The sequence below is a fragment of the Buteo buteo genome, chromosome 1, assembly GCF_964188355.1.
Source record: "Buteo buteo chromosome 1, bButBut1.hap1.1, whole genome shotgun sequence".
NCBI classification, from domain to species: domain Eukaryota; kingdom Metazoa; phylum Chordata; class Aves; order Accipitriformes; family Accipitridae; genus Buteo; species Buteo buteo.
In genome coordinates this window covers 36820588-36847863 of record NC_134171.1, presented here as the reverse complement: position 1 = coordinate 36847863, position 27276 = coordinate 36820588, and the positions used below count along the sequence as shown (strand labels likewise).

The following is a 27276-nucleotide window of genomic DNA, read 5'->3' as shown; positions in this document are numbered from 1 at the left end:
GCCATAATCTTTCCTTTTTAGCAGTGAGGGAGAAAAGAGCAAAAACATGTGTAAGCTTCCAGCAAAAAATCCAGAATTTTAGTATCTGGGCAGATCCTGTATGTGCAGGTAGTAGTTAGATCATTCCAGGCTTCCAGTTAACAGAAACTATGTGGAGACAGCTAAGGAATCCTTTGCTTTCAGATACTGCAGAAATACGTGAGCACCAGATTTTTCCTTATGTTTTTTAAACACAAACAGTAGATGCCAATAGAAGTGATAGCTTTTGATTGTAGGCTTATCATCCTTAAGCTAATAGTCGTGGCACAACTTCTACGGATTGTGCAATTTGGTTGAGCAGTTGCTAGTTTAGCTGTAAGCTATTGTCAGTCATCTTGTCCTCCCTGGTTGTTTGCCAGGTTCTTCCTCCTGTACTTGAGGAAGAAGGGAATCATGAATGTTTAATAACTGAAAGTACACGGTTGGTCCCAAAGCCAAATACCAAAACTGATAAAATCATCATGAGCCTTTTTTTTTTTCTTTCTTTTTTTCAAAGGAACCTTTTAAATAGAAGTAATTGATAAGTATGTAAAGCTGAAGATCACAAGGAGGAAGTGATCTCATGCTTCCATGGCCTCATAGATTGTATCTGAAACATGTTGGCTCTGTATGAACTAGGCTGTGAACTCCTTGGGGCAGGGCCGGTCTTCTTCCAGATCTTGTAAAATGCCAGACACTGCTGATGTCACCCACTAAAGAACTATTTCCTCATACCTGACTTGCAGAGGAAGTGATGGGTTTCAGTGGCATTAGTGAAGGAAAGACGATTGCCAGCATTTAAAGGTCCCAAAGATTAATGGCAAACAGAGAAGCCAAAGCAATACTATGGTAAATTGATGTATAGGCAAGAAAATGCTTTGGACACAGTATGGTGGTACGCCTTTTTAAAAACCTTTGCACTGTCTTGGCTTGTAGCTTCTATGCTGAGCCTTGCCCTGGGATTTCCTGCATGCCAGAGGTTGCATGATTGTAGGTACCACCTGCTGTTGCTTTTTTATACTGGCTGGCATGGGGAAATTGGATTTATAGAGGGTTGTGTTCAGGTTTTTTTTCTTTACTCTTTCAGCTATTTTTTTAGTATGAAAAGGCTGTGCCAGTGGTCTTGTGGATTGTGTGTGCATTTCCAGTGTGTAGTTGCAGGGCGAAGGAAATCCTAGCACTACTTCTGCCGTGCAGCAGTTCTCCGTCTTGCTTAGAGTGGTAGTAGTTGCCTTTCAGAATTGGTATTACTCTGCTGCATTACCTTCTTGATCTTTTTTTCCATTGCTCAAGCAGCAAGTTTCCATTTCTTTCAAGTTAGCCAGCTCCAGTAATGGGTTGCATGTCAAAGTCTGGAATAAAAGCATTTGTGCAGTTTCCTTAAGTAATTCAAACGATGAGTGAGGTCATAAAGGGAAGAACATTGAAATTCAGGCTGAATCAGTGGTTAATTGGCTGCTAGTCCAATCTTGGCTTCCCTCGTGCCTGAGCGCTGGAGGAGAATGAGGTCATGGTGCTGATTCTTGACCACAGCATGCAGACCTCCCATGTCTTACCAGGGCTTGCATCAGCAGCGTCCCAAACAGCAAGTTACTGTGACACAAATACTGCTTCAGCTTTCTCCTAAACATCAGTCAGTGTGGTGTGGTTAGCCTGTACGTGTCGCTGATGCCCATGAAGTGTGAGACACACAGGCCCTAAAAACCAAGGTGCCCATTTACACTTGTGAAGAAAGCCTTCAGCCCAGGTTCAGAGCAAAGTTCAAATTCATCCTCAGGATCCACAGCAGGCAGCTTTTGTTACCCTGTGATTTGCCTTTATAAACTAATTCTCTTGCTTGCTTTTGATTTTTTTTTTTTTAAGACTGTATAGTCAGACATAATTTCCTAAGCAGAGCCAAGAGAGGTAGAGAATGTGGTTTGTTTTAGCTTTCTGATTTGCTCTACAGCTTTGGTTTTCACCGTATGTGTGCTGGTCACTATTTTTACAAAGCATGTTTGGGTCATAGAACCTCCTGCATCTGTTCAAGATAGAGATATCGGGACTTTGTACCCTTCTTGGGCAAAAACATTTCCTTTCTGGTTGTCTTTTTAGATGATAACTTACTTTTAAAAAGGTGGAAAATCGGCCTAAGTTTCTGTATAGGTTTAGATTCTACCTCAGTAGCAGCCAGAGGGGAGTGTTTTACTGTGGTCCTTTGTTTTACCTTCTTAAACTTTAAAAACAAAACAACAATGGATGCCTTGGATCAATTATGAAGCCATGTTGAGTTACACAGTTGCATAAAATACTTGAAAGGTTTAGCCTTTTGAAGGAGGAGGTGGATTTGGTTGCGGTGACTGTTCAGATTTACTTCTGGCGTCAGCAGCACACGTCCCATCACGCCGCCGCCCTCGGGGAGGCAAAGGGGTTTTTGTGCCTTTACCGCTTTTTTGGAGTACCAAGTCCCCGCCGCACCCTCGCTTCAGGTGGGAAGGTTTCTCATGAGGGCAGAGTGCTGATACAGGAGTTGGATGGAAACCTGCTTCACCACCGTGTAAAATTCCCAACCTCAAACGAAAACACAAAGAAACCCCGCAACCCCAAGCCCAAAGAAACCAATCAACAAAAAACTTTTTTATTTTTGTTCCTGAGCTCCACCTGGCTGAGACCCGGGTGGTTCCTGAGGCGGCAGCAGCACCCAGAGGTGCCTGTCCCATGGGAACTGCTCCCGCATCCAAAATGGCGGAGGCGCGGGTGGCCTTTGCTGAAGGAAAACGCTGCCCCCGGGTTTGGCTGAAAACGCGAAAATGTGTGGCGCAAAGGTGGGGGTAACGTCGCGTCTTCGAACTGGGTGAACGTTGCTGTCCTGCCTTCTTTGGGGGGCCCTGAAGGCTCGCCAGCCTTCCCTTAAGATTTGGGCAGGGAGAGGTGGGGGCCGGGCACCACGCGTTGCCGCCACGCGTTGCCAGGGCGACGGGCCGCCGCGCCTCCGCGCGGGACATGCCGGGACGGCGGCGGGGCGGGGCGGGGCGGCCGCGCCTCAACGCCGCCGGGGGGTGCCGCTGGTGAGGTACCGCGTCGCCGGGAGGCCGCCGGGCCGAGCGGAGCGGAGCGCTTCGTCCCCGTTTGAGTCGATTTCCCGCTTTGCTGCACAATAAAAGCTTCGTCAGCGGCGGCGGCGCGGGGCGGTGGGTGGCTGCGGGGCGCGACCCCCTCGGTCGCGCACGGGTGTGGGTTGGTGTGCGGGCGGGCCCCGGCTCGGGCCCGGGCGGGCCGGTTGTACCGGCGGGGCTGGCGCTTCCCGGGAAGCGTGGATGGTGCCTTGCCCTTTGTATTCGGGATTAGCACGGGGTGTGATGGCGGTTGAACGTGCGTGGTGGTGCAGCGGGCCGCTGGACAATTACCGTTGTAGTAAAGGCCGTGTGTTTCTCTTCAGTGCAGGTTGAAAGAGGCGGTCCAAGTCAAAGCCGGCTCTGGCGTAAAGCACACGGTTCGTTTGAAGGCAGTCGTGTTTTGCAGCACGGCTGAACTCGGCCGCTATTTACAGGCCTAGAAAGCTGTAGAGGTTAGTGGCAAAGCGAGTAAATCCGGTATATCTAAGCACTTCCTTTGAGATTCTTTATTGCTAGTGCTGGAGGGCAAAAAGCAAATAGCGTTTTTAAATGGCTTACAAAATCTCAAAGCATATTTAAAACACTGTGAAACATCTCACGCGTTTGTCCGTGTTATTTCTTCTCACCATTTTTAACAGTCCCCCAACTGCAAAATAGAGACCTAAGTTTTCCAGACCGGTGGGTGAGACTCCAGATGAAGTCTTGATCAGCTACAGCAAAGTTGTCCAATGTTTTCTTCCAGTCCTAGAATGGAAATTGGTATTAGTGCCTACGCTCATAATGCTGGAAGTTTCTTCTTCCAGCTCCAGTAAGCTGTAAGTAGGTACTTACTTAAAATTTGCCAGAAGTTGCAAGATGCTCTCACGCTGTACAACTGCTTTATGGTTGCATCACAGCTCAGGTTGCAAATTACAAATCAAGCTGGTTTAGGATTTTTTGATCTTAATCTTAAAATCTGGGACAATCCCTGACAGATAAATTATGCATGCATAGTATACCTGATGTGTTGGACCTGCTGCACATGTGAGATGAGTCTATATGCATGCAGTATCCAGTTTCCAGACATCAGGCATCCAGCGTTGCCAGGCATCAGGAAAAGTGGGCAATTACTTCAAAAATATGGGAAAAGTGTTTTCATGTGTAAGCATGCATGGGGCATAGGATTTCTGTGAATAATGTAGTAAGTCTGTTCTCACCTGGTATCATCCTTCCTTTTGTTCCCCCCTCCCCCAGTGGACTATAACTCCCTTTAAAAGCTGAAACTAAATTAACTTTTAATTTGTGCTCTGGATAGTTGCATGGAAGCCTCAGTGGTTCCTTGAGGGGCCAGGAAACGTTCATCGGGTGATTGCATTTCTGCTAATCTTGATTTGCTCCATGGTGGGGAAGTGGGGAGATAAAGGTTTTGGAATAGTTTCAAACAGGTTCTGGAATTCTGTGTTTTACAAAACTTTTAAACAGGGCATTCACTGGGGAGTAAAGCAGAGAGTGTTCAAAAAAAATGAACCACTAAGAGTGTAATGAAATTATTCGTACAAGTGTTTTATTCTAACAGTAATGTTCATGGTAAAAATTCCCGTGACTGCAAGTATATTTTGCAGGGGAGGTTCCTCTAAATAATCACTGTTTCTTGCATTTTAAACAAGTACTTAAAGCACTGTAACTTACAATGCATATTTTCTTTGATCTTTCTTAGGAACATAGACTCCTGGTTTGGAATAATCTTCAAAAATCCTTGCCTAAACAGTAAAGTGGTCTAAGGCAAAATGTTTCCAGACTTCCTTTTCTCAGGTGGTTTGGTGGTGGGGGTTTTTTTTGGTTACTTTCTGGAACTTATTGCTAGCTTTGAACATGTGTGAATAAAATAACCAGCAGACAATTTGAGGAGAGTGGTCTGACTGCTGTCTGTACTTGCAAAATCAAATGACTGAGGAGTCAAAAGATATGGAAGTTGTTTCGGGATTCATCTCCCATGTAACAGCTCAAGAGGCAGCCTGCAGTTCACTCAGTTACTTGGGAGCTGTCAAAGAAAGCAATATCTTACTTTACAGTATTATTGAAAAAAGGGTGCATGCCAGACAAAGACAATTTACAACCCATTTATTTTCAGCATTCTCCTAATTCCCATTATTTGAAGTAAAACCCATCTTCCTGACAGACCAGCTTCTTAGTTCCCTTAATCCTGCATCAAATTGATAATCCTCTATTTGTGACCTCATAGGCTGTTGCTATGGAGAATGCTGTGATATCACAAAGCCAGCACTGTGACTTCACTGTTGGTGGAAGCCATAGTTGAAGGAGATGGTCCACTCTCTGGAGGCCTGGGGGAGAGTTTATGTACTTCTGGTATTCTGCAAGCACTTCCTAAGGAGCAGTATCTGGCAAACAGGCTTGCATAATGTCTGTCTGCGTAGGTGATGAATAGTACAGTCAGAGGCTGCATATGGGGGGAAAATTTGTGGTGATTATGTTTGGCAAGGTTACTCCTGCCCTTAAAAGAAGTTATCAGGAAGAAAATGTCACTGGGAAGTTAAACAAGGCTTTTGCATCCTCAGTCTCCAAAGATATTATGACGAAATGACTCTGAATACTGGAATTATTTTCTCTGAAACCAGGACCTCCTTACTCTGTATCCCTTTTTTCTTTTTCTTCATCTTAAGAATATCATTTTGCAAACCCAAAACTTTTCTTGGAAACACTAATTACATCAAAACTTCAATCAAAAAAAGTTTGTCAGGAGGAAGGCAAAACAGCTGTAAATCACATTCAAACCTTTATGCCCTAAAGTAGGCTTTTGGGCTCTTATTTATAAATGGAAGTATGAAGGAGGTGTGCAACTTAAGGCATTGTGTCTGACAAGTTCATGTATTCCCAAATAGCTTATGTGCATGGAGTCTTTTCATGTTCCAAGTCTGAGCTTTTATGCCAGGTTCCAGAAATGAGTGCCTAAAATTAGGCTTCTCAGTAACTCCTGATTTTCAGAAGTACTGAGAGTACAGCAGCACTCAATGGAGATAAAGGGAAGTGCAAATCTACATCAGTTTTGGAACTCAAGCTGTGACTATTAGAAACAACATATGGCAATAGGAAGCAAATTTGGCTCCTTTAATATCTCTGCCTTTGACCATAACAGGAAGTTTTTAGAGAAATAGTTCTTGTAACTCTAAATGTCAATGGTTGTGTACTCTTCAAGAGTGAATCTATCAGAACCCAGGAAAAAATACTAGTAAAAAAAAAGGGTAATTCCTTTGTTTTAACATTTACTTCTTGAATACATTAGGGAGCATACAGTTGAACAACAGGACAACACATTCTTGCCTCTAATAAAATTAGTATTTTACTTTTACTATTGATTATTCCATTTTTAATTTTCACTTTTTTATGCGTGGTATGAAGGGTCATGCAGAGGAATTTAGCAGGATTATGCATGTACAACTGTACCCATTGATATAACTTTTGGAAGTTATATAAGCTAAATCAGGTTAAAAAAACACTCTTCTTCCAGACTAAATGGGAATTAACATAGGTATAATTACACCAAGATAATTCTGGCAGTGAATTAGTCTTTTAGACCACAGCCCTGAGATCAGTTTCCATCTTATCCCTGTTACAAAGATGTTCTCCAAGTTGTGTTCAGAGAGTGTACCAGACTGGATGCTGCATAAGAGATCAACGCTGCAATGCCTCAATTAACTGTAGTACCAGAATTAAAATAAAAACACCACCATTTAAAGAAAAAAATCACAAGCCTCATGCAGAGGCTTTGCAGACCACACATGGCATGCAGGATGCACTTTGGGCAGCCTCACATTTTAAAGTTCTTGTGGATTACACCTTCCTTCAATGAAACTACATGTGCATGTGTGTTTCAAAGAGCTTGTTATAAAGCAGCAGAACACTTCTAAAGACAGTCTTGGTGATGACATGCTTAACTGCTTTCACATGTTTTGGTGTAGGCTGCCCAAACCATTAGCATGCTCCCTCAGTGGAGCAATGTTGCATGTGTGCCTTATTAGCATGCACACTAATTTACTCTCAACTCTCTTTACTGTCCTGTAAGCTCCCATCCTTCCCTGACCTTTGATCTTTCATCATAAAAGCTTAGGAGCAACCCTTTGGAAAACAAGCTAAATGTATGTTTTTAGCTATTCTGCCTGTTCCAAACACTGGCAGGGCTCTTTCAAAGCCACTGTAGGCTGCAGGTTCCCTCAGCCAGAGCCAGGATCTCTGGCTTGCGCCTGAGTTGCCTGGGATGTTCCCTCTGCTGTGTGGCACTTGGGCTCAGGCTTTGAGCTGTAGGGAAAGATAGGTTTGTTCCTTCAGGTTTGTTCCTTCAGGCTTTTGATTGAGACTTTGAACGGAGGATTTCATTGAATGCTTTGTGTGGCATGGGGTGAAGGTCAGCCTAGAAAACAAAACAAAGGCAAGCACCAAGTGGATGCAGAGCACATGCAGATCGGCTGTCACAAAACAACTGTCCTTTTGTTCACTTCTTTCTTCACTGATGCACGCAGCCATTCCCACTTTGCTTATTCCAGCAATCCTGTAGACCCTTCTATTTTCCCAGCCTTCCTACAGCTGGAGGTACTAATTTTATTTCTTACCATTTGGTTATTATTCCTCCTTCCGTTTAGCCCCACTAAGCATTTGGATTCTTTTAACAAGTCTTCTTTCATCATTAACATCACATATGCTGCATTGCCTGCTTTAGGAATCAAACAAAAATCATCTCTTTCCTCACATTTCCTTTTAACCTTTCCTGTGTTTTTTCTTACTTATATTGTTTCTTGGTTTTCTCTCCAATCTTCTGCTGCTGCTAATTCAATCTTTGTAGCCTAGGTTTTTCTTTAAGTAGCCTCTACATCAGCTCCTTAAGACTAAAACTTGTAGCTACGAAACAGGCAGGAGGAACAGCAGAGGTTTCAAAAAATGCTCTTAGGGCTACTTACATCCCCTGTAGGCAGCAGTTCCAGCCTCCCAAATGGGATGGCCAGGTGAGGAGAGGGGTGTGCACCCTCCCCTTCACCATGTGCGATGCAGTGTTTACTGATGATCAGAAATGCTTTTGAAGCAGAGTGCCTTGTCAAGCTCTGACTGTGACAGAGACACTTTATACCCTTCTAAATAGGAGTCGTGTACCCTTGGGCCCATAAGGTCTGGGTGAGTCAAAGTACTGCCTGTGGGGGTAGCTCGTTGAAAGAATACAGCAGTAACTGTAAGCCCTTTTTTCATATGCTGCAGAATAAGGAATGACAACATAATGACAAGATAAGGAATGACTTCTTTTGTTGTTTTAGTGTGTTAAGAAAATATTATCTTGCTATGAAATAAAACATAGTCATTCAGAGCTTGGATTTATACATTCCCTATGCTTTGATCTCAAAATTTTGTTATATGTGATTTTCTTTCTGTGTCCAGTGGTTACTTGCCAAATTTGTTCAAGAAATTATCCCAAATCTCTCCTTTTGCTAGCCTTTTGGTTTAGCTCAATGTAAGTTGAGATCACCATCAGCTCCTGAGATTGTCTCAGGAATCTAGTCTTGATATTCTAGTTTAGGTCTCTCTACTGAGTAAGAGGGCAAAGACACTACTATTTTTATGTTTTTCATCTTTCAGAAAACTGGGTCATAGTGACACTTGGGGAGCACAAGGACTCTTCCGTGCTCTAGTGCTTTGTAAATGCTTGGTGCAAGTCCAAGAGAAAAGTCTTGTTGAGCTCAGTTTAGAATACAGAGGAGAAAAAAAGAATGGCCAGTTCTGGTCCCTGGAAAGGGTTAACAGTGTTCTGTGCAGCAGGGATCAATACCAAATGTTTGGGGTTTAATAGCTATATTAGAAATTTGAAAGATGGAATGGATAATGAAGTGGTAGCCCTATCTGTCAGATCACAGTTGTTCAGGTTCATTAAGACTGCTGAGGAGGACTTCAGAAGGCACTAGCGACAGCTGAGTAAAACAGCTGAGCAATTCTGCAAAGTGGTGACATCAGCAACGTAGTGTAAGGCAATGCAGTGAACTCTGAAAAAGTCGTGCTAAAATATGTTAGGTTCCATACTGGTTTTTAGGAGCATGGTCTGCACATTGCTGGAATCAGCAGTGAATATGCTAGATGAGTGAGGGGCCGGTAATTAAAAGCCTAAACATAAGACTGTAAATTAGGAGATACGCAAGAAGTCACGCAAGAGAACTCTGTCTGTGAAATTGGTAATTTCCTCCTTGTTTTTGATACCGTGTTTGGTTTAATGGCTCCTGTACACGGAGATTTTCAGATTCCTGAATTTTCACTTAAAAGAAAAGAACAGGAGGTAGGGAGGTGTTACGGTTGTAATAGTAGTAAAATGCCTGTTGTAGGTTTTGGTTTACTGCTTCCTGTAATAAAACAAGTGCTCAGTAAAATTAGGAAGCAAAAACCATGTAAAATGGATGGGAGGAAACATTTAATCTAGTGAGTTGTTTAATCCTGGGAACTCCTGGTTTCAGGTACTGTAATTTATTTGGGGAGGTAGGTTTTGATAGCTGCATTTGCTGATAGTCATGCTAATTGGGAGAAAAAATGAAAATCTGCCAGTCCTTGAGGATCTCAAAAGAACTGTTTTTGTCTGGAACAAGGGCATTTCCCTTCAAGGTGCAGTATACATTAGTGGCAATGTGTGCAGTTAGTTTTCTAATGCTTCCGCTAAGATGCTTGGCCAGAATATGAGAGGCGGCAGATTTGGTGAGCTGCTGAACTGTTGTGCCATGGTATTTCCCATGTTCCCATCCTCACAGCTGATCCTCACACAGGGGAGACCAAAGGACAGAATTCAAAGGTGTTTTGAGCCATAGTGGGAAACAGGGGCACTACATCTATCCCATGCAGGTAGAGAGCATAGGGGCAGAATATGCTAGTATAGCTACTTCATGTATTAGGGTGTAAGATATTTTAATTTCATAAGCGTTAAAGTACATCATCTTAAATGTACTCCAGCCATAGTGAAAATTCTGCTTTCCACCACAGGATAAAAAATGACCCAGTAAACTCTCAACTGCTAAGTCTTTGGAGTGTCTAACCCTTTCTTTTTAAAACCACTTTGGCACTATTTTAATTGATTCCATGCCTGGCCTTTTCATCAGTTCTTTCGTAGCCAGGAAAAACTGGGATGTTAAAGGCTGCTGCAGTACCATGGGACTTGTGTTCAGTGTTGCGGGTTCTTATTTTAACCTGGAGTTATCTGCCAGTCATCACTATTTGTTTGAAGAGCTGTAGCCACCGCAGTATCATCTTTGAGATGAAAATCCTTCCATGGTTACAGCAGTCAATATAAATGAGAGAGGGCACACTATGTCGTTGGGTTGTATTGCTAATCATCCCTTCACCTTTCAAGAATTTTAGCTGCTGACTAGACTCTTACTGATCATTTGCTGCAGCATCTCCAGCTGCACTGAAAATGTGTTCTGCCTAAACTGAAGAGGATAGTGAAGAACATGTGGCTAAGACAAGCTTGATTGTTATGTTTCAACAGCCGTGTTCTGTGCTTTCAGGAGCATTTGTAAAGGAATATTTTTCTCTGCCTTTATAAAATTTCCACTCTAAAAGAAAATATCTAGATTTATCATTGGTTGGGTTTTTTTTTCCCTTTTGTTTCTCATGTGCTCGCTCTCTGTTGCCAAATTTCCTCTAGTGTCAGATCTTTTAAATGCTTCTATCTTTCCTTGCATTTACTGTTTGCTGCCAGAAAACTGGCAGGCTTTGTTTTTGAGGGTGTGGGGTGGTGGTGTGGTCGATGACAATATAGCTTTAACATTAATTGAATTAATTTAATAGTAACAGGTTTTTATGCAAAAAAACCCCCAAACCCTCCTCCCCTCCTGTCCCATGGTCCTAGTTACAAAATCTGTTAGAGAATTCTTCTGTGTGGTTTAAAATACCACATACTTTACAGTAAGCTATAATTTAAAGAAGCCTCTTTCAGTAGTCGAATTCTAAAAAGGCAATTGTTTTACCTACTGGACTTTTGAGGGAGAGAGTTTTGTTGGTTACTTTGTTTTTTCCTGTTAAGACTTGGTGGGTTGTATTAGCAAGTGTGGCACAGGGTTATGGCTCTGTTCTGCATTAGGTAACATTTAAAATTGGGGGTTTTTTTTCATTTTAGTTTTTCTGACTCTTTTTAGCACGTGATAAAGTGGAGATGCTTAAAAGATGGATAACAAAGAAGAAGAATTGGATGGTCAAAGATCCTTAATCATATCCACAGAGTGAGCTGTTAAAGTATAATGGGCAAGATCATGGTCTTGGGAGTCAAACCCAGGAATATTTGCTTCAAACTCATTAGCTGCAGGTGGCATAAAAAAGATGTCTGGAACTGGTTGTTCAGTTGTGGGGTGGGAGTGAACCACCAATGTAGTACAGCTGTGAAAAAAGCAAGTTTTGTTCTTATTGTATATAGGGCAGGGTATTTCCACTAAAAGTATGGAAATTTCCATTTCCTTGCACCTGACACAGGTGAGAGGTTAGCTAGAACACTAGAATATGTTGCAGAATTCTGGTTGTTGCTTTTTAGAGAAAAGTTATCTAAGTAGCAGTAAATGTAGAAGTCCTCTAGAAAGATTGAAAGGACAGGAAGGGCAGACCTACGAAAGAACACCTGAGAGTGTGCTTTTTTTGAAGCCAGTGGAATGAGATCTGAAGGAGGGGAGGTGTGTTCTCTGCAAATACATTGGGGTGTAAGCAGTAGGAGGGGAAAAAAAGAATATTTAAGCTCCTCGACAACATTAGCACAAAATAGATGGGCACTACTTGTTGGGATATTGCTGAATTTAATACCCTGATCATGTTCCCTCTTGTGTTTTCTGAAGTCATTTCTTAAAGAACCAGGAGATTTGTTCAGGTAAGCCAAGTGGAACTCACTAGTGTACTGCAAGTAAGTTGTTATTAGTGGAGCATTAATATGTCAAAATTTTTAGTGTGAAGATATTTCCTAAAGAAATATAAGTGTAAGTTTGTATCTTTCTGATGTTCCTTAGTCTGGTTTCTTCTGGGGCTACAAGATTCATGGGTTGTGTTCCCAGTCAGGTATTTGGGTGCTTCCTGCTTTCTGAAGTCGGTTCTTGTAGAAGTAATCATAATGGTAGATGACCATAGTCTCTGCAGCTACAGACTACGAATGCTGAGTGCTGATGGCTGATTTTAGCCTCCAAAATTTGGGATCCACTGAAACTGGTACAGGCTAGTCTGAATTTTCTCATGCTCTTGATAACCTTCTTGGCGTCTTTTGGTGATATTCTTTTTTAACCTTTTTTGTTCTCTGCCCCCCATTTGAGCACATTCCTTTTCTCCTCTTGAGTTTCTCTCTGGTGATGGTGAAAGGGCTGTGGCAAAGGAAAGGAATCCCAGGCCCTGGCTTGGGAGGACTCAAGGGATGTATGCAAGCTAATGTGGAGTTTGACAAAGGAGTCTGTTTTCAACTTGAACACAATGCTTGTGCAAAGGAAGAAAATGTGATCTTTACATTATCTGCTTTCTCAGTGTATGATAGAGATCGGTCTCAGGCTACAGTGTATTCTGTACTGGTCTATTTGGATGCATGTGCATGCATGGAGTTATACAGAGAGAAGTATATGGTGTATTCATGCCATACGCTGTCAATAAGGCAGCTTTGGTTCATTACCAACTTCTGTCATGTGTTGGGAAGGAGATGTAGGATGGAGGAACAGAGTAGCTGCCTTGATTGGGAAGTGCATGTAGTATTTTGGCTAGGCCTTCCTCTTGTGAGGTCACGCTGCAGTAACATCACTGATGATCGCAGCACTAGTTTATCCATCAACTTCCACTCTTCTAAACTTTCTCATTTACATTTTTCCCACTGCTGGTCTCTCCTTTCACTTTAGCTCTCTGCCATGCTTGAGGTATCAGGCACTTCTTGCTGTTCTTAATACTGATTAAAGGGCTGAGTAACGGTGCTGTGAGCTGACGAATTTGAATAAAGGCATGCCTAGGTACATGTGCACATGAGATGTATGTGCACCCTAGGTACACGTGCATGCTCAATGCATTCTAGGTGTCTCTAGGACGTCACACGTGCAAGAGGAATTGTCTCACTCAAAGAACTTGCAGTTGTATTAGTCTGTTCAGAGTGGTCAAGCTGGTCCTGACTATATAATTTGGGTTCAAGCGCTAGAGAAATTTGTTAGAGAGAAAGGGTATTCAGGTTGTGGTATTACTTTTATCTTTCTTCTGCCAGTATTTTAACTTTCGTGATAGTAGCATGACTACTGCTGCAAGAACTTGTGCATGCGTGTCAAGACAGTACTGCACGCACAAGCCCAGCTATTTAGCTTTGCATGAATGTTGTCTGGTGCAAAGGAAAAGCGGATTGGAGCTCTCATTTTTTCTTTCAGTAGGTGCCTGTTGTAATTTGCTTTTAAGCCCACAGAAATTTTTCTTCCTGGAATGAGTTTCGTTGCTGTGAAGTGGGTGTGGGCTTAGCAGACAAACAACCAGAGTTTCTGCAGGATGATCCTAGGGGACCCAAACGTTGCAGATGCCAAGTTGGATTCATTAGAGGCTTTGTGGCTGATCCTGCAGCCCCAGGGAAGGCAAAACTCCTGTAAAGTTGAAGGAAGATTTCCTGGAATGAGGCCTTTCAGGGAACACGGAAATTGATGACTTTATGTGTAGCAAAAGCTGAGCTTTTAATGTTGAGATCTTGGCTACTGTGTAACTACAGGTGTAGCAAAGCACCCAGCTTACCTTAAATTAGCCTGTTTATAATATGGCTTTGCTACATAACAATCACCATAGACCTGTAAACAAAAGTGGTGTTTGTTAGTTGTGTAACCTAGCTATTTACTTGTCCTCTTGAAAGACTTACATAGACCTATTTTAGGCTGCATTTGACTCTTTCTCTGCCGGGGTAGTTGTAAGGCTGGGGCTTGCAGCATAGGGAGGTGGAGACCTTTTTACTTCATTCAGTCCTAAATACCTGCTGTGTTCATTTAGGGGAGAACCTAAGAGAACTGCCTGTTCCAGCACAGCACAGGTGAGCCCTAAAGTGCTGTGTTTCAGGATTTTATGTATTATATGCCTACTGTGCTTCAAACTATTTCAGAGTGCTTAGGAACCTTTAAAGAAGTGCCTCGTGGCTGCACTCCTTTTTTTGTTTATCCTTCCATTTCTGCATATCGGTCTTCTCATTTTGATGACTAGATCACGGCTAGAAATAGTTCCTTTGCAGTAAAGGCAATTTTAAATGTTTTCTTCTCTTAAAAGAAAATCCCCCCCAAACTAAAAATGCTTCTCCAAAACAGCAGCATCTGTCTCTCATCACACACTATTCCTACCTCTTCTTCTGTGTTTTCCTGATGTGTTAGCTTAGCATATCCTCAGCAAGCAAAGGAAAACCTAGCACTGGGAGTGAGATCCTGACACAGTGACCTCGTTCTGAGCATTACCTTCTTTGTCAGTAGCAGCAGAAGCTGAAGCAGCTCCACTGGCTCTCGGCACTTGGAGCAGTTTGACATTTTCTGTCTGGTGTGGTTTCAGGGCTCACTTTGTTGTGAGCCCAAACGGTGAATGGGGTGATGAAAAATGAGCTTGCAAGAACTTGTCCACTGCTTCTAATTTTTTGATAAACAGTTTGTAGCAGCACAACTTTGATCCAGTGTACAGCAGAGCTGTTTGTTATGTGCAGGTCTCCAGCATTCTTCAGGACTGACAAAGGAGAGTAAATCTTTCTTTTTAATCAACAGAGTAAAAACTGGTAAGTGTCATGGTAAATAGTGAATAATTTAAGAAAATATTGCTCTGTGTAAGTGTCTGTGTGCGCACGTGTGTCTGTGCGTTTGTGTATTGGGGGGGTTGTGTATTACAACAGGAAGATACGTTAGGGGTAAATTTTTTTGTCTTGACTAGAGGGTTAAAGCTTTAAGTTGTCTTTGCTAATGCATGTAAATAGCGTTCTTGTCCACTTAATGAGGAGGCTGGCTTGTCATCCTGTACAATGCAGCTGGGCACCATTCCAGAAGCAGAGGCACTTCGTTTCAAAGACAAAGAAGCCAGCGCAGACGTAGGGAGAAACCTGGAACATTGCGCCGTGGATTTTTTCAGAGCGATGACTCATTTCAGTTCACAAAGGATTCTGGGCAGGGTAGTGAGAAGTCAGGCTGGCTGATCCATTCCTATGACTTCACTTTGCAGAGAGCCAGGGAGAAGAGGAGTGACACTGCAGAATCCTGAGGCACTGCAGTGGAGAGGTGCTTTGCAAAGACTGTGAGTGCCTTCGGAACAGGGGGTGGTGTCAGAATGTGATTCCAGCCATTCCGTGGAAATAGGGCAAAAAGAGAGAGATGTTTTCAAAACACTGTGTGGGAGTTATATTTGTAGTCCCTTTTAGATCATTACCTCCGCCTCCTCTGTCATTTCTTAACCATTTATTTCTTGTGCTTATGTGAGAATTGTGTGAAATAGCATTCCTTTAAGTGGACCTGCATAGATATTGCATTATTTTTTATTTTCTGGAAGTCCCGATTTCCAGCTTTAAGAGGTGGGTGTTCAGCATATTACTGCTTAAAAGCATGCTTTGTTTTTCTTCTTTCAGGTCCTGTGGCACTGACCTGTGCTGCAGCCAGCCAGCTTCCACAGTGATATAAAGCCCCAATATGCACATTGTTGTTACATCACAGCTACTCTGGACACTGTAATGGAGCATGGAACCAGACCATAGGGGTTCAGGTAAGTCCCCCTTTTTTAACATATTGTGTGCCAGGAGTACAGACATGGACATTTATTAAAAGATGCATTTGAAAAATATTGTTTGAGAAAACACATTCTAAAGCACACAATATATTAAAAAAACACAGTCCCACCCTCCTCCTTCCCAGGATAAGCAACGCCACCAAAATCTCGTCAACTGAATCCTCTGGGAAAGTTCCATGCTCCAGCAGAAACTTTTTATGGTCATAGTTGTAACATGGGCTGGGATATCACTTTGGATCAGGAGGCAGCTGGCCACAGGACATGAACAAAGAAAAGGAAATTTAAATCACAGGAAATATGCAGGATGAATGCATGTAAGACAAGTCTGCTGACTGTGGGCAATTTAGCACCTGTTTGTGAAAGTTAGTGCCACTTGGTGAACCTGGAGATTGTGATTTTTAACTGCATCTGAACGACTTAAAAGATTGATTTACATGATTAAAGTTAATAACTGGCAAGGAACTAGAACTTTGTTCAGAGGCAAGTGTTTTTCATATGGTTGGTCGTTATTAAGGTTGCTGTGTTTTCTTCAGGCTGGTTAGAATTGGAGTGGTCACATTGCCAGGTCACATTCTTGAAGCATTCATGATCTGTGTCTGCAAGGGAAGGTATGTTTTGGTGTGCATGCATTTCAGATGTGTAGAAGGAGTTTGCTGGTTAGCGAATGTGTGTTATAGCATTTGTTGAGCCTTTGTTTAAGCTGCTTTTAAACAGGAATAAATGGACAAATCTTTAATGTATTTTTTTATATTATTATTGGTCCTTTGATATGTGTAACTGTCTTGTAAACACAACCTGCAGTTTTGTTCATAAAATACTCCAGGAAGTGTGGTTTAAAGGAGGATTTAGCTATGGCTGAGAACAGTGCAAGCAACACACCTTCTAATTGTCTTTATTTCAGATTTTGCTAGTAAAATGTGTTCTTTGCTGTGTTGGTGTGCTAGTACAGATCCAACGTATTTCAGAGTAATCTGGGTATTACCACAGAAATCTACATATTCTTCCTGTTCCCTTCTGTTGTTTAATCAGATGGAACCATAGTCTGGCTTAAAATGGCAATTATGTATCATTGTTGTGAGTTCATGTAAGAAAGGTTTTGTTTGCTACATCTATGTAAGTATTCTATAATTAGAGTGATTCAGCCAGGTTGGGATTTGGGGGAAAAAGGGGTAATGTGCAACCCAGGCCAGATATGTAACTTCTTAAGCCTCTGTTCCTCCTTTAAGTAAATCTGAAGATATGCTTTTTCTAGAAGAGCCCCTTTTTGCCCATTACCTGTAGTTTTGGTTTTAGCTATCTTTTGTTTGAAAAAGACCTTTCCGTAGTTCTTCCCAGACTGAAATCAGAGGTGAATGTTGACCAGAATAGTCTGTTGGCAAGAAAATTTTTGTAGGGGATTTCCATTGCAACCACCACTATAATCATGAGGTGCCATGAGGTTACTGTGCTCTAGTTTGATGTTTTCTGATTAATAATGTAGTTCTGTAAGGAGCAAAAGTAGTGAAGTCAGATTTCCCTTGACAAGTGTTTTTTGACTGGATTGTCTCCTGTCTAGTGGGAGGTGGCTATGCCTGAAGTTCTGTGCAGCTGCAGCATGCATAGCAAACACTCTTTTAGAACCTCTGTTGTCTAGTGAGGCTTGACCACTCTGGCATATGCACATGCACAGACTGTGATTGTGCAAGCCTCATTTCTTGTGGAAACCAGGCTAAAAATAATGTTTAAAGTTTGTCTTGATCCATAGGAAACAAAAGGTTAAAAAGGTGTTGAGAGGCTGGATGGAGAAGAGAAACTGGGCTTTGGCTTCCTGTGTTTTACAGGATGCAGAGTGTAATCAGAGGGTCTCTTCCCCATTTCAGGGAAATGGTGTGTATAAATTCTAATATAGTGTGGCTTTGCACTGTTATTTCCTTAATTTTCCTTCACAGTGGCTGTATTGAAGTGGTTCCATTTATAAGTCAAGAGGTGATTTTTCAAACAGTCTTCATGCAAACTTCATGAGACAGGGAGTTTGACTTCCAGGTCACTTCTTTCCAGCAGCAGAATCACTAATAAAAATTCTGTCATCAGTATGTAGTGGGTAGTTTAATTGGTGAAACGTGGTGCAGAATATAGTCTACCTCATTTTCTCCCAAGATGGTGGTATCCAGACTTCCAGAGAACAGAGACACTAGTTAAGCTGGCACAGGAAAGGTTCTGGCTGGGCTGGGTTCAGGATGTGTGAATTTTCATTGCCAGCTCTGTCACAGACCATCACTTTCTCATCTGTATGTTAAGGATAGTTACCGTTACCCATTTTTTTGGCATGTTTTGAAATCCACTGAAGAAATGTGCTCTGTAAGAGCTAAGTGTTTATTTTATGTGCTACATAATATTTTGTTCTAAGTAACAGTAATTATTTTTTTCCCACAGGGCAGCGCTACAAATCCTCAAGGCATAAATGAGGACAAATCCCATTCATTGTTTGTTATATGCTTAGACATTTTTGAAAATTAAGTGCCACTTAAGAAGTCTAGAAAACTTTTTTTTTCAATTCTGTAGAGAAAAATTTGGAAAGACACTGCAGAAACAGAGCTAAAACTATGTATATAGTATTTAAACAAAACATGCAGTCAGCTGGTGAAAACTGCTTTCTGAGCTCCAGTTTTCATTTAATTGGGAACATAAACATATGAAAGTCAAGGATAGTAATTTGATTTCAAAAGAAAGCTGCTTGAGACAAGCATCAGTCAGAGCTAACAGGAGCCATATGCTAGATGTTTTATGTAAGTGATGTGGTCTTCAAAAGAAAATTGGGAAAAGCATATTTGACTTTTTTTAAGCAGATCTTTCTTAAATAAGTTGTAGTAAACATTCTGTTCAACAGGCTAAGCAGTATTTATGCGCGTAATTGATGTTAATATATTAAATCGTAGATGCAAGATATTTTCTGTTGTTGTGCATCAAAGAAGTTTGTTCACTTAACTATAACCACAGAGTGCTTGTAATTTCCCAGAGCCACAGGATAATTAAGATAAAACTTGGCAAATTAGAGCCTCCCTGAGTGAGGGGGTTTGGGCTTTCTACCGCTAGGTCTGCTGAAAGTTTTACAGATGTGTGCTAGCCTTTTTAAACCAAGAGGCAGTAATTATCTCCAGCAGACAGTTATGGACAGCAAGCTATGGAGGTAATTCTGTGTCTGGTAGTACAACAGAGGTGAAACGAGAGTTCTCTTGTCATAATGAAGAAGGTTGAAAAGCGCTCAGTGGAAAAGAATAAGGCTTAACTAGCAATAGTCCCATACAAAACAGAAAGAAAGGCTCTCACATAAACCAGTATTTGCTGGCCATTTCTATTGCATTTAAAGCCATTCAAGTTATTATTTTATGGACGTTTATAGTTGTCTGTATATTAAATGGTTGTTAAGCTCCCAAATATTTGCAAGCAGGATGTATGTTACTCTGGCATACTAACTATACCATGCTTTGCTAGAGACTGTGTTAACATTAAGGAACTGATACTGAATGTTTTATATTGATGAGTTATGTGAAGTATAGTTAGCATTTCGGTGGAAGCTCTTGGCTTGTTGCTGTTGACAAGAGCCCAACTGGCAGGGTTCAAATGTGCAGACTGAATGTTTTCTGCACACTAACCTAGAAAATCAGTTCCATGCTGGAGGCCTGCTTTGAAAGGGGAGATTGTGCAAAGTGCAAGGTCACTAAAATTCAGGTAAACTTTATTATTTTTTAAGTTGTACTTAGCAGCTTTAAGGTAACAAGTCCTTACTGGGAGTGAGCCCAGACATGGATCTCTGCAGGCTCTTGGCAGTCAGGGAAGACGGATGGGCTGCTCTCCCAGGGGGTGAGCAGAGTAACTGTTTTGAGTTCTTGTCCAAGCATCTCTCTGGGGCAGCTGCAGAGCAAACCTATGTAAATTAGCAGCACTTGCTAGGCTTCACGTATAATGCTACTTGAGTCCCTTTGCCACTTCAGGAAGCTGATTATGGTATTAAGGCCCATTCATTACATCCTAAATGTCATTCTGGTTAGCTGTGAGTGGATCGTTCCAGGTGCAAGGGAAAGGAAGAGGTCTTCCTCCTGCTCTACCATCCTGGTGCCTGCATAGGTGGCAGCGTGAGTGCATGGCTGGGAGTAGGCACAGGGATACTCTCACCATGGTGCTTTGGTTTAAGAAATTGCCAGGTCTTTGATGATCCAGATAAAACAATTCAGGAAGTTCCTGCCCTTCACCTGGATGCCGTTAAAGCTACTCAGAGGGCCCATTTCCATGCCCAGTGAACCTGATAAGGTTAAACCTCAACTGAGGACAGTATATGCCAATCTCTTTGACATTGCACTGAACTGAACTTAGTAGTGCTAACAAGAATACCCAGGACACAGATAATCTCTGTGTGAAAGACAGTAATTTCTTAAATTGCTTAGCTAAATCTGCATAATTCTTACCATAATTCTGATGCTTTTTAGACCTGAAATAATCATTAAAGAAACTGATCCTCTGCACAAAGTGCATGGTGACTGTTGATCAAAGTTGGTAAACTTAAGTGTCTGACTGATTACGAAGTCTATGAGCAAGTTTAAGCTGACAGTAAGTGTAATTATTAGTAAATAGTAATATAATAACTGTGATGTTCTTTATCCATTCTCAAATGTTGACGGGACAAATGGTGTTTGCTCCCAAGTCATATGAAAGCATATCTCTCACGTTTGCCTGTAAGCGGCATATGATCTTCTTGATTGCCATTGTCTGTAAAGCACATGGCAGGAACTTCTCAGGTGTATACAAATAAAAAATGTCCATGAGAGGTTATATTTTAAGGTCATTGTTCTGTGGTCAGATAAGAATGAGGGGGATCTTGGGGTGCACTGTGTTGAAGCTGGAGGAATGCTGCTGTGTTGGGACTGCAGCATTGATCTGGTCAGGCCTGATTAAGCAGAAGCAATCAGGAGACAGTGTAGCACAAATGTGTATGTTAAATCATTGTTGTGTCTTGGATAATGTGTATCACTCTTGTACAACAGATTGTACAGCTGGTCTATTGAAAAATATTGCTCATAAGTCTCACTGAAGCAGTTATGCAATTTGCTGCTCCTACCAATTCTTTTTTTTCCCCCCAAAGTGCTGAGTATAATGCAAGATTAAATGCATTTTGATAATCAGTTTTAGAGACGGCTGTTCCGGTTTAGTAGACGTAATAGGAATATAGAATTAATAGGGCAAATATTAAATCCTCTAAATTGTGGAGGGAAGTGAATTTGAATTAATTTCCAGTAATTTGATTCCTGATTTGATCACAAGATACTGCTTCATGATAGCAGAAATAGGGTGATTTTCTTGAGATTTCAAAGCCATTTAGGTAAACCTTAATCCCTAGCTATTGACTGACCTGTGGCCAAAAAAGGATTTGTAGTCAAGCACCCCTTGTTCTGGCTGTTACTCTTTATTGTTCCTTTTCCACTGGCAAAGGAAATCCTTTAGCCTGCTGCTTCCCTCTATTTGAGGTCATTGGGGAACTGTTAGCACTTCAAGAGGAGGTACAGAGCAGAATCTAAAAGCATTTCTGTATTTATATAAAGTATGTTAAAATGCACATGTATCTGTGTATTTGTGTAGTCATGCTAGTATTATCAAACTGTAATTTCTCTTATAACTTTAATTATGAGGATCTTTCCATGATTTTTTAAGTATGGGTTAATGAATTATTTTTAAAGGCAACATGAGAAAAGTTACAACAAAGTTAATTTTCATGCCATCCTGGAACCATTAAAACCTCTCTTCTAAAAAATACATAGTCTGTACAAAGACATTTGACCTGTAGATCCAGGAGAGATTTATTCAGGGTATCAATCTCAAGGTGTTTCATGCTTTTGTGCCTCTAAAGAGTGTTCTGCGCTTTATCAGCTGAGTGAAAATGTTATTCATTAACTTAGCAACATTGTTTTCTGATCTTTGTTACTCTGAAGAAAAAGCATTCTATCAAGTGGAGGTGGTGGGTGATCCATATCACTAGCCTTTGAAAGGGGAGTGAAATCTCCCTTTTTATGTTCAGAGAAATACATGCAACTATTCTGTTTGTGTCCTACCTAGTAGGATATTCAAGCACGAGGTTTTGCAATCATAAGTGCTAATTTGTTGGCATTTTTCTGAATCTGTCTATTGCACCCTTTGAAAAACTTAATGTCCACTTAGTGTGTATATCCCATTTTCCAAAGTTCACCATGTCTAAGTTTTGAAATAAGCTGTTGGAGGGTTTTCCATTGTAAGATTTTTATCCCCAGCTCAGTACAAAGACTACAGAGCTGTGTGCATCTTCTCCAGTTGTATCTCTACATCCTTGTTCTATGAGCAGATTTTTAAACAAAACACTTCATTACACATCTGTTGTCTTTTTACAGGTGATGTATCACCCATCAGCATGTCTCCCATCAGTCAGTCACAGTTTATTCCACTTGGGGAAATCCTTTGCCTGGCAATCTCAGCAATGAACTCTGCCCGAAAACAAGTCACACAAGAAGCACTAATGGAGCACCTAACAACTTGCTTCCCAGGTAACTGGACGTTAATAAATCATCAGTCAGATGGGCTCATGTCTGTAAAAGGGCAGTTAAAGAATCTCCAATTCCTGCCCAAAAGGTTGCTTATCTTTTTGGCTTCCTTAAAAGACGGAGTTTCAGTGTTTGGTAGTCTGTTTTAATTCACTGTTCTGGATGGGAATATTGATTAATCCTGAGATGCTACCAAAAGTAAAAGGAGGCTTTAGGGTCCTAATCTTATAACCTTTTCTTTATTCTTAAACATATATAGAATTGAGTTGTCTTTGACAGGGCCATTCATGTGAGATGCATTTTGCAGGGTTAATTCCTGACTTTATGTAAATATTTAAAATTACTTGAGGTACTAAATAGCAAACTGTGTTGGCTTGTTTTCTTCTGTTCAGACTGGTATCAGAATAAGCTTGTTCATGATTTTTCTCACAAAATAACCTTCTTTATCATCATAGTCAAAAGAGCTTAGGACTTTAGTAGTTAGAGAGAACAAAGCATGTGTCATAGCCAGAGCACACTTATTCCACCTTGTGGCTTTCAACCAGTTGTAAGCTAACTCACAAGAGCTCTGTTGACATCATTCAGTCAGTTCAAGTGGCATTGTCCAGTCTCCATAAAGATAACCTCATGGAGGTCTCTGTGTAGAGCATTCTCTCTTAAAGAACATGTTTCCCACATACTGCAAGTCTTTCTCCACCTAGGACAGGCTCTCAAAACTGGTGTGGCATGATGCAAGTAATAGAGTCTAATGACAATGATGTGCCTGCTCCATGGAGAGGTTATATTTAAACTGAAAAGACGTTGTCAGCCTGGTTTCCAGGGGTTTTCAGTTTTCAGAGCCTTCTTGGACACAGTTCTGGCTTTTGCTTCTGTACTGCCCTTGCTTGAAAAATCTTAATTTTTTTTTTTTTTTTAATACTTGACAGCTCTCTCCATAACTAAAAGGTTTGGAGAGCCATAGATATACTTGCTGTGTTCATAAACGCTGGTGTACTGTTCAGAAGATATTCTTGGCAGCATTTGATAATATTTATTAAATGGTAAAATTAAAATGTCTTGGATTAAAGATACTGTAACATCAAAAAAAGGAAACCTATATTAGGAATGTACTCTTGAATATGCTGCTTCCCTACTGACAGTCTGTATCTGGAGTTGGTGAATCATGCAAAATGCATCTTGTAGAGACATCTAAAAGCATGGTGTAAAAGCGTTGGACAGAGATTTACTGCTCAAGAGGGCACAACTTTTTCACTTGTGCTTTGTATGATCCTGGGCAAGATGTTTAACTGTTCTGTGCCTGAGTTTAGAATTCTCTAAACTAGTTGAGAAACTTCTCTACTGTACCTCTGTTACAGCTGTAAAAGGCAGCTAATTAAAAATGCTTCAGTAGGAGAACTACTGAGGCATCTGTCTCATCTAGGCAGCCTAACCATAGCCATGTTTTGATGTCTTTCATTTTTTTTTGCTTACATTTCAGAGCAAGAGTTACTTAAATCCTTGAAGGTTATATGGCTTTTGCTGTAAATGGTACTAAGTTTTGAGATTTTAAAATATAATACTGGATTGAGATCTGTGTTTGGAATGAACAATTCTGTCTGACATTTAATAATTGCACTTCGGAAAAAAATACTGCAAGTATCTTTTGTAAATATTGGCTTTCTGTCCCAATTTGTGGTTTTGTTTATCAGTGGTTTTTTTCAGTATGCTTGGCTTATTTTGAAAATAGTGGTAGAAGTTGTGAGGGATAGAATGCAAAAAAGACAAAGTTCACAATTGTAATTACAGTTTAATTAGTTTTGATGATTTTTTTTTTCCCAAGTTGTGTTTTCTATACAGGTATGTACTAGAAAAGTTCCACAGATTGCAAGTATTTTTCCAATGATTCTATCAATATTTTTATATAAACATTATTGCATGGTGGAAATGATAATTTATTGGTGACATCCCTTGGGTTTTCTGGGAATATGATTATCGGTTGACTTGGTGTGTTGTGCTATTCTTGCTAGACAGAACCATACATCAAAAATAATTCAACAGGCTGGATTATTTTGTAGACTCTGCTCAAAAGAAGCCTGAGGCAAGTTAGCACACAGTCTCTTGTTACCTCTTTTTTTTCCGGTAGCCATGAACATGGGCATTTCTCAAGTCTGAGATTAAAAAAAGAAGAGCCTTGTCTTTCCTATCTCACTTCCCAAAATGTAAAGAAAATTATTTGGAAAACAAACAAACAAAACAATCCACCTTTTGTTGTCCATTTTTTCCCCTCTGTAGAGAAATGCCTTTCTCTCCCAGCCATGACATGTTTAACATAGCAAACATATATGTTCTCTCAGTGTATGAGGATTATAAAAAAATTTTGTCTTTTCCAATAAGCAGAACCTCTTCTTGTGCTAAGTGATATTTTTCACTTGTCTGCCCAAACTCTCTCATAAATCAGCCATGGCTTTTTGAGCCCTTGTATTCACTGTGGCTACTTCAAAATACTTGATATCCTCCCATATTATGATAGTTTATTTTTCCTGATTAGGTGCTGATGCTCTGAGAGAGAGGAGAGCATTACCACTGTAGATGTATCTGTTATTGTCACATAACCTCTCTGTATCTCACCCTGTAGCAGCACTTGTCTGCCTGTGTTGTTTGTGTTTTAATGAACAGATGCTTCACTGCGTTTCATGGCATGTATGAATTTCCTAAGACCCCAGATGCTATTCTCAAACTGTCTAAGAATAATAAACCTCTTTCCTCAGTGCAGGATCTTACACTAGCAGTCTAGCCTTCTAGTTTGCTGAGCCATTGTGCAGGCATAAATCTGGGCCATGGCTCTATCTGAAATAAGGTATGCTAATTATTTATAACATCACATAGCAACCACTCCACATCCTTAACTAGTATTTCATGAGCCAATCAGAGTATTTCTTTTATCCCTTGTTAAGCCTTAGCATCAGCTCAGGAGAAAATCATTTTAGCAGATTTAACACCATTTAAATACTACTTCAGATGTATTTTTCATGAATTTATTTTATTGAAAAAGTTTGTAATGACAATGCACATCTTATTTGTGGCTTTTTTTATTTGTTAGGTTTTTAAAAAAGCAAGAGGGCTCCTACTGCACGTGCTCCCATTATTCTAACTTAGAATTAAACAATGAGATGTTTGTACAGCCCTACTTTATAATTTATTGACCATGGTTTAAATCCTGTACATTAAATGTAAATCTTTGAAATCCAGTATAAGGAGCTAAGAATGTAACCTCTGTTCCTCTGGCAGCCAGACCCTCTTATCTGTATGAACCTGGCTAAAGAAAACATCAAGCCTGAGTCTATGCTGCCTTTAGTAAGGGTTTTTTTTTTTCTTTTTTCTTTTTTTTTTTCCCTTCCAATTTTGTCCATGTGTTTATTAAAATCATTTTAAGGTGTTCAAAATTTCAGTGTAGAAAATACGTGTGTATTGGACTAGGATCCTTTTGAAGTGAACAGTTTTCTGAAAGCTGGCAAATTCCTGTGACATACACCTTCATAACTGTTCACTCTTTAAATATATGAAATGTATATGTAGCACTTAAAATAAGTGTCTTACATTAACAGAGTTCACTCTAGGTCAGTGTTCTTTGTGAGCAGCAAACAAGACATAATCTTCTGTCTGGAAGCTCAGTGGATGGCATAGTAGACTCTCCTGAGATGCAGAAAATGTACATGTCTGATGATTCAGTGTCCAGACAGTTTCTGCTTTTGAATTATTAAACCACTACATAATCTTAAATAACACCACTGCTGTCATGCAATATTTTATATGCTAGAGTCTCTAAACTACTGGGTTTTTTCCTGTTGTTCCTATTTAATGGAGAAAGGGAGACCATAAGGAGACTTCAGAATGCAGTGGGGTAGGTTAGATAGAGACATGATGTGGGCAGGTTGCTGTAAAGAGAAAAGTCTTGAGAAAGCCAGGAAATCTGTATTTAAAATAGCAACAATGGGAGCCAGAGTAGTGTCAATTCTCCTGTCCACTGTGCAGGAAAGCCTAAGTTGAGTTTGGGTCTGTTTCTGCTTTTGTAAGTGCCTGAAAGAGATCTGAACAAAACCTGTAGCTACCATTAGCTGGCAATGCTGAGCTCCAAAGATCTGCATCTACCATCATCACTTGTGGCTTAGTGAACTACAGGGATGTACTGTATGCTGGGAGTGATAAAAGTGATAGTCTCCAACTCCAGAGAGAAGGCCGACACAATTAACTTTACAGCATCATTGACTGCCCAGGCATGCTTTTTTTTTTTCTTGGTGTTTATCTGCACAGTCTCTATTCACAGGGCTTAGTCAGTTAATGTAACTACTGTGCATCCAGTGTTTAGAGACTCATTTACCCAACACATTGTACTCATTATGGTTTACTGGGTGAAAAATACATATTATTATTTTTACCATGTATTTGCAGTGCATTTTTGCCTAAGTTAGTGTAAAACATCAGAAGATCCATTTCAGTCTCATTCCCTAACTTTTCTGTAAACTCCCAGGAGAATGTTTTCCTCTCTTTTATTTTTGTTCTGATGTTTTTGAAACAGTATGTTAAAAAAAGTAAAATAAGTAAAATAAGAATGAAGAACCAAGTTCTCATAGACAAAGGTAGGTATGTGTTGAGGTATTTACGTGTAAGCTCCTGGAAAATGTAGTGGATCGGTCAGGTTGTTTATGTAGAGGCAGGAAGGGAGATTGGCTGCTGCACAGCACGTGCATCTCAGTTGGACCGGGATTGGACCCTGCAGTGCATTTTCAGCACAGGATGGAGAAGCACATGAGCTTGAGTTTGGGGTCATCCACTTCTTGTGGTGATGCAAGACATAATGTAGAAGGGGTGGTGTTACATAGCAGCTCCACCACAGGATAGAAGAGGTTAGA

The 27276-nt window shown here is 40.7% G+C and overlaps 1 protein-coding gene and 1 long non-coding RNA gene across 4 annotated transcripts in view; both read left to right on the top strand.

Annotated features, from left to right (window-relative positions):
- The window catches only part of STOX2 (storkhead box 2), a 146800-nt gene that overhangs the window by 104529 nt on the left and 14995 nt on the right, over positions 1-27276 (top strand). For 2 of the 3 annotated variants that reach the window (XM_075027975.1, XM_075027962.1), the window contains exon 2: positions 22238-22390. In XM_075027975.1, the coding sequence (XP_074884076.1) occupies positions 22258-22390 (133 nt within the window). In that variant the 5' untranslated portion in view covers positions 22238-22257. Of the gene's footprint in view, positions 1-16302; positions 16454-22237; positions 22391-27276 lie in introns of those variants that run through there. The other variant, XM_075027966.1, reaches the window with a different exon arrangement.
- On the top strand, positions 3065-4990 carry LOC142037367 (uncharacterized). The gene is made up of 3 exons (XR_012652359.1): positions 3065-3188; positions 3442-3565; positions 4810-4990. It is a non-coding gene; the product is annotated as an uncharacterized LOC142037367 (long non-coding RNA).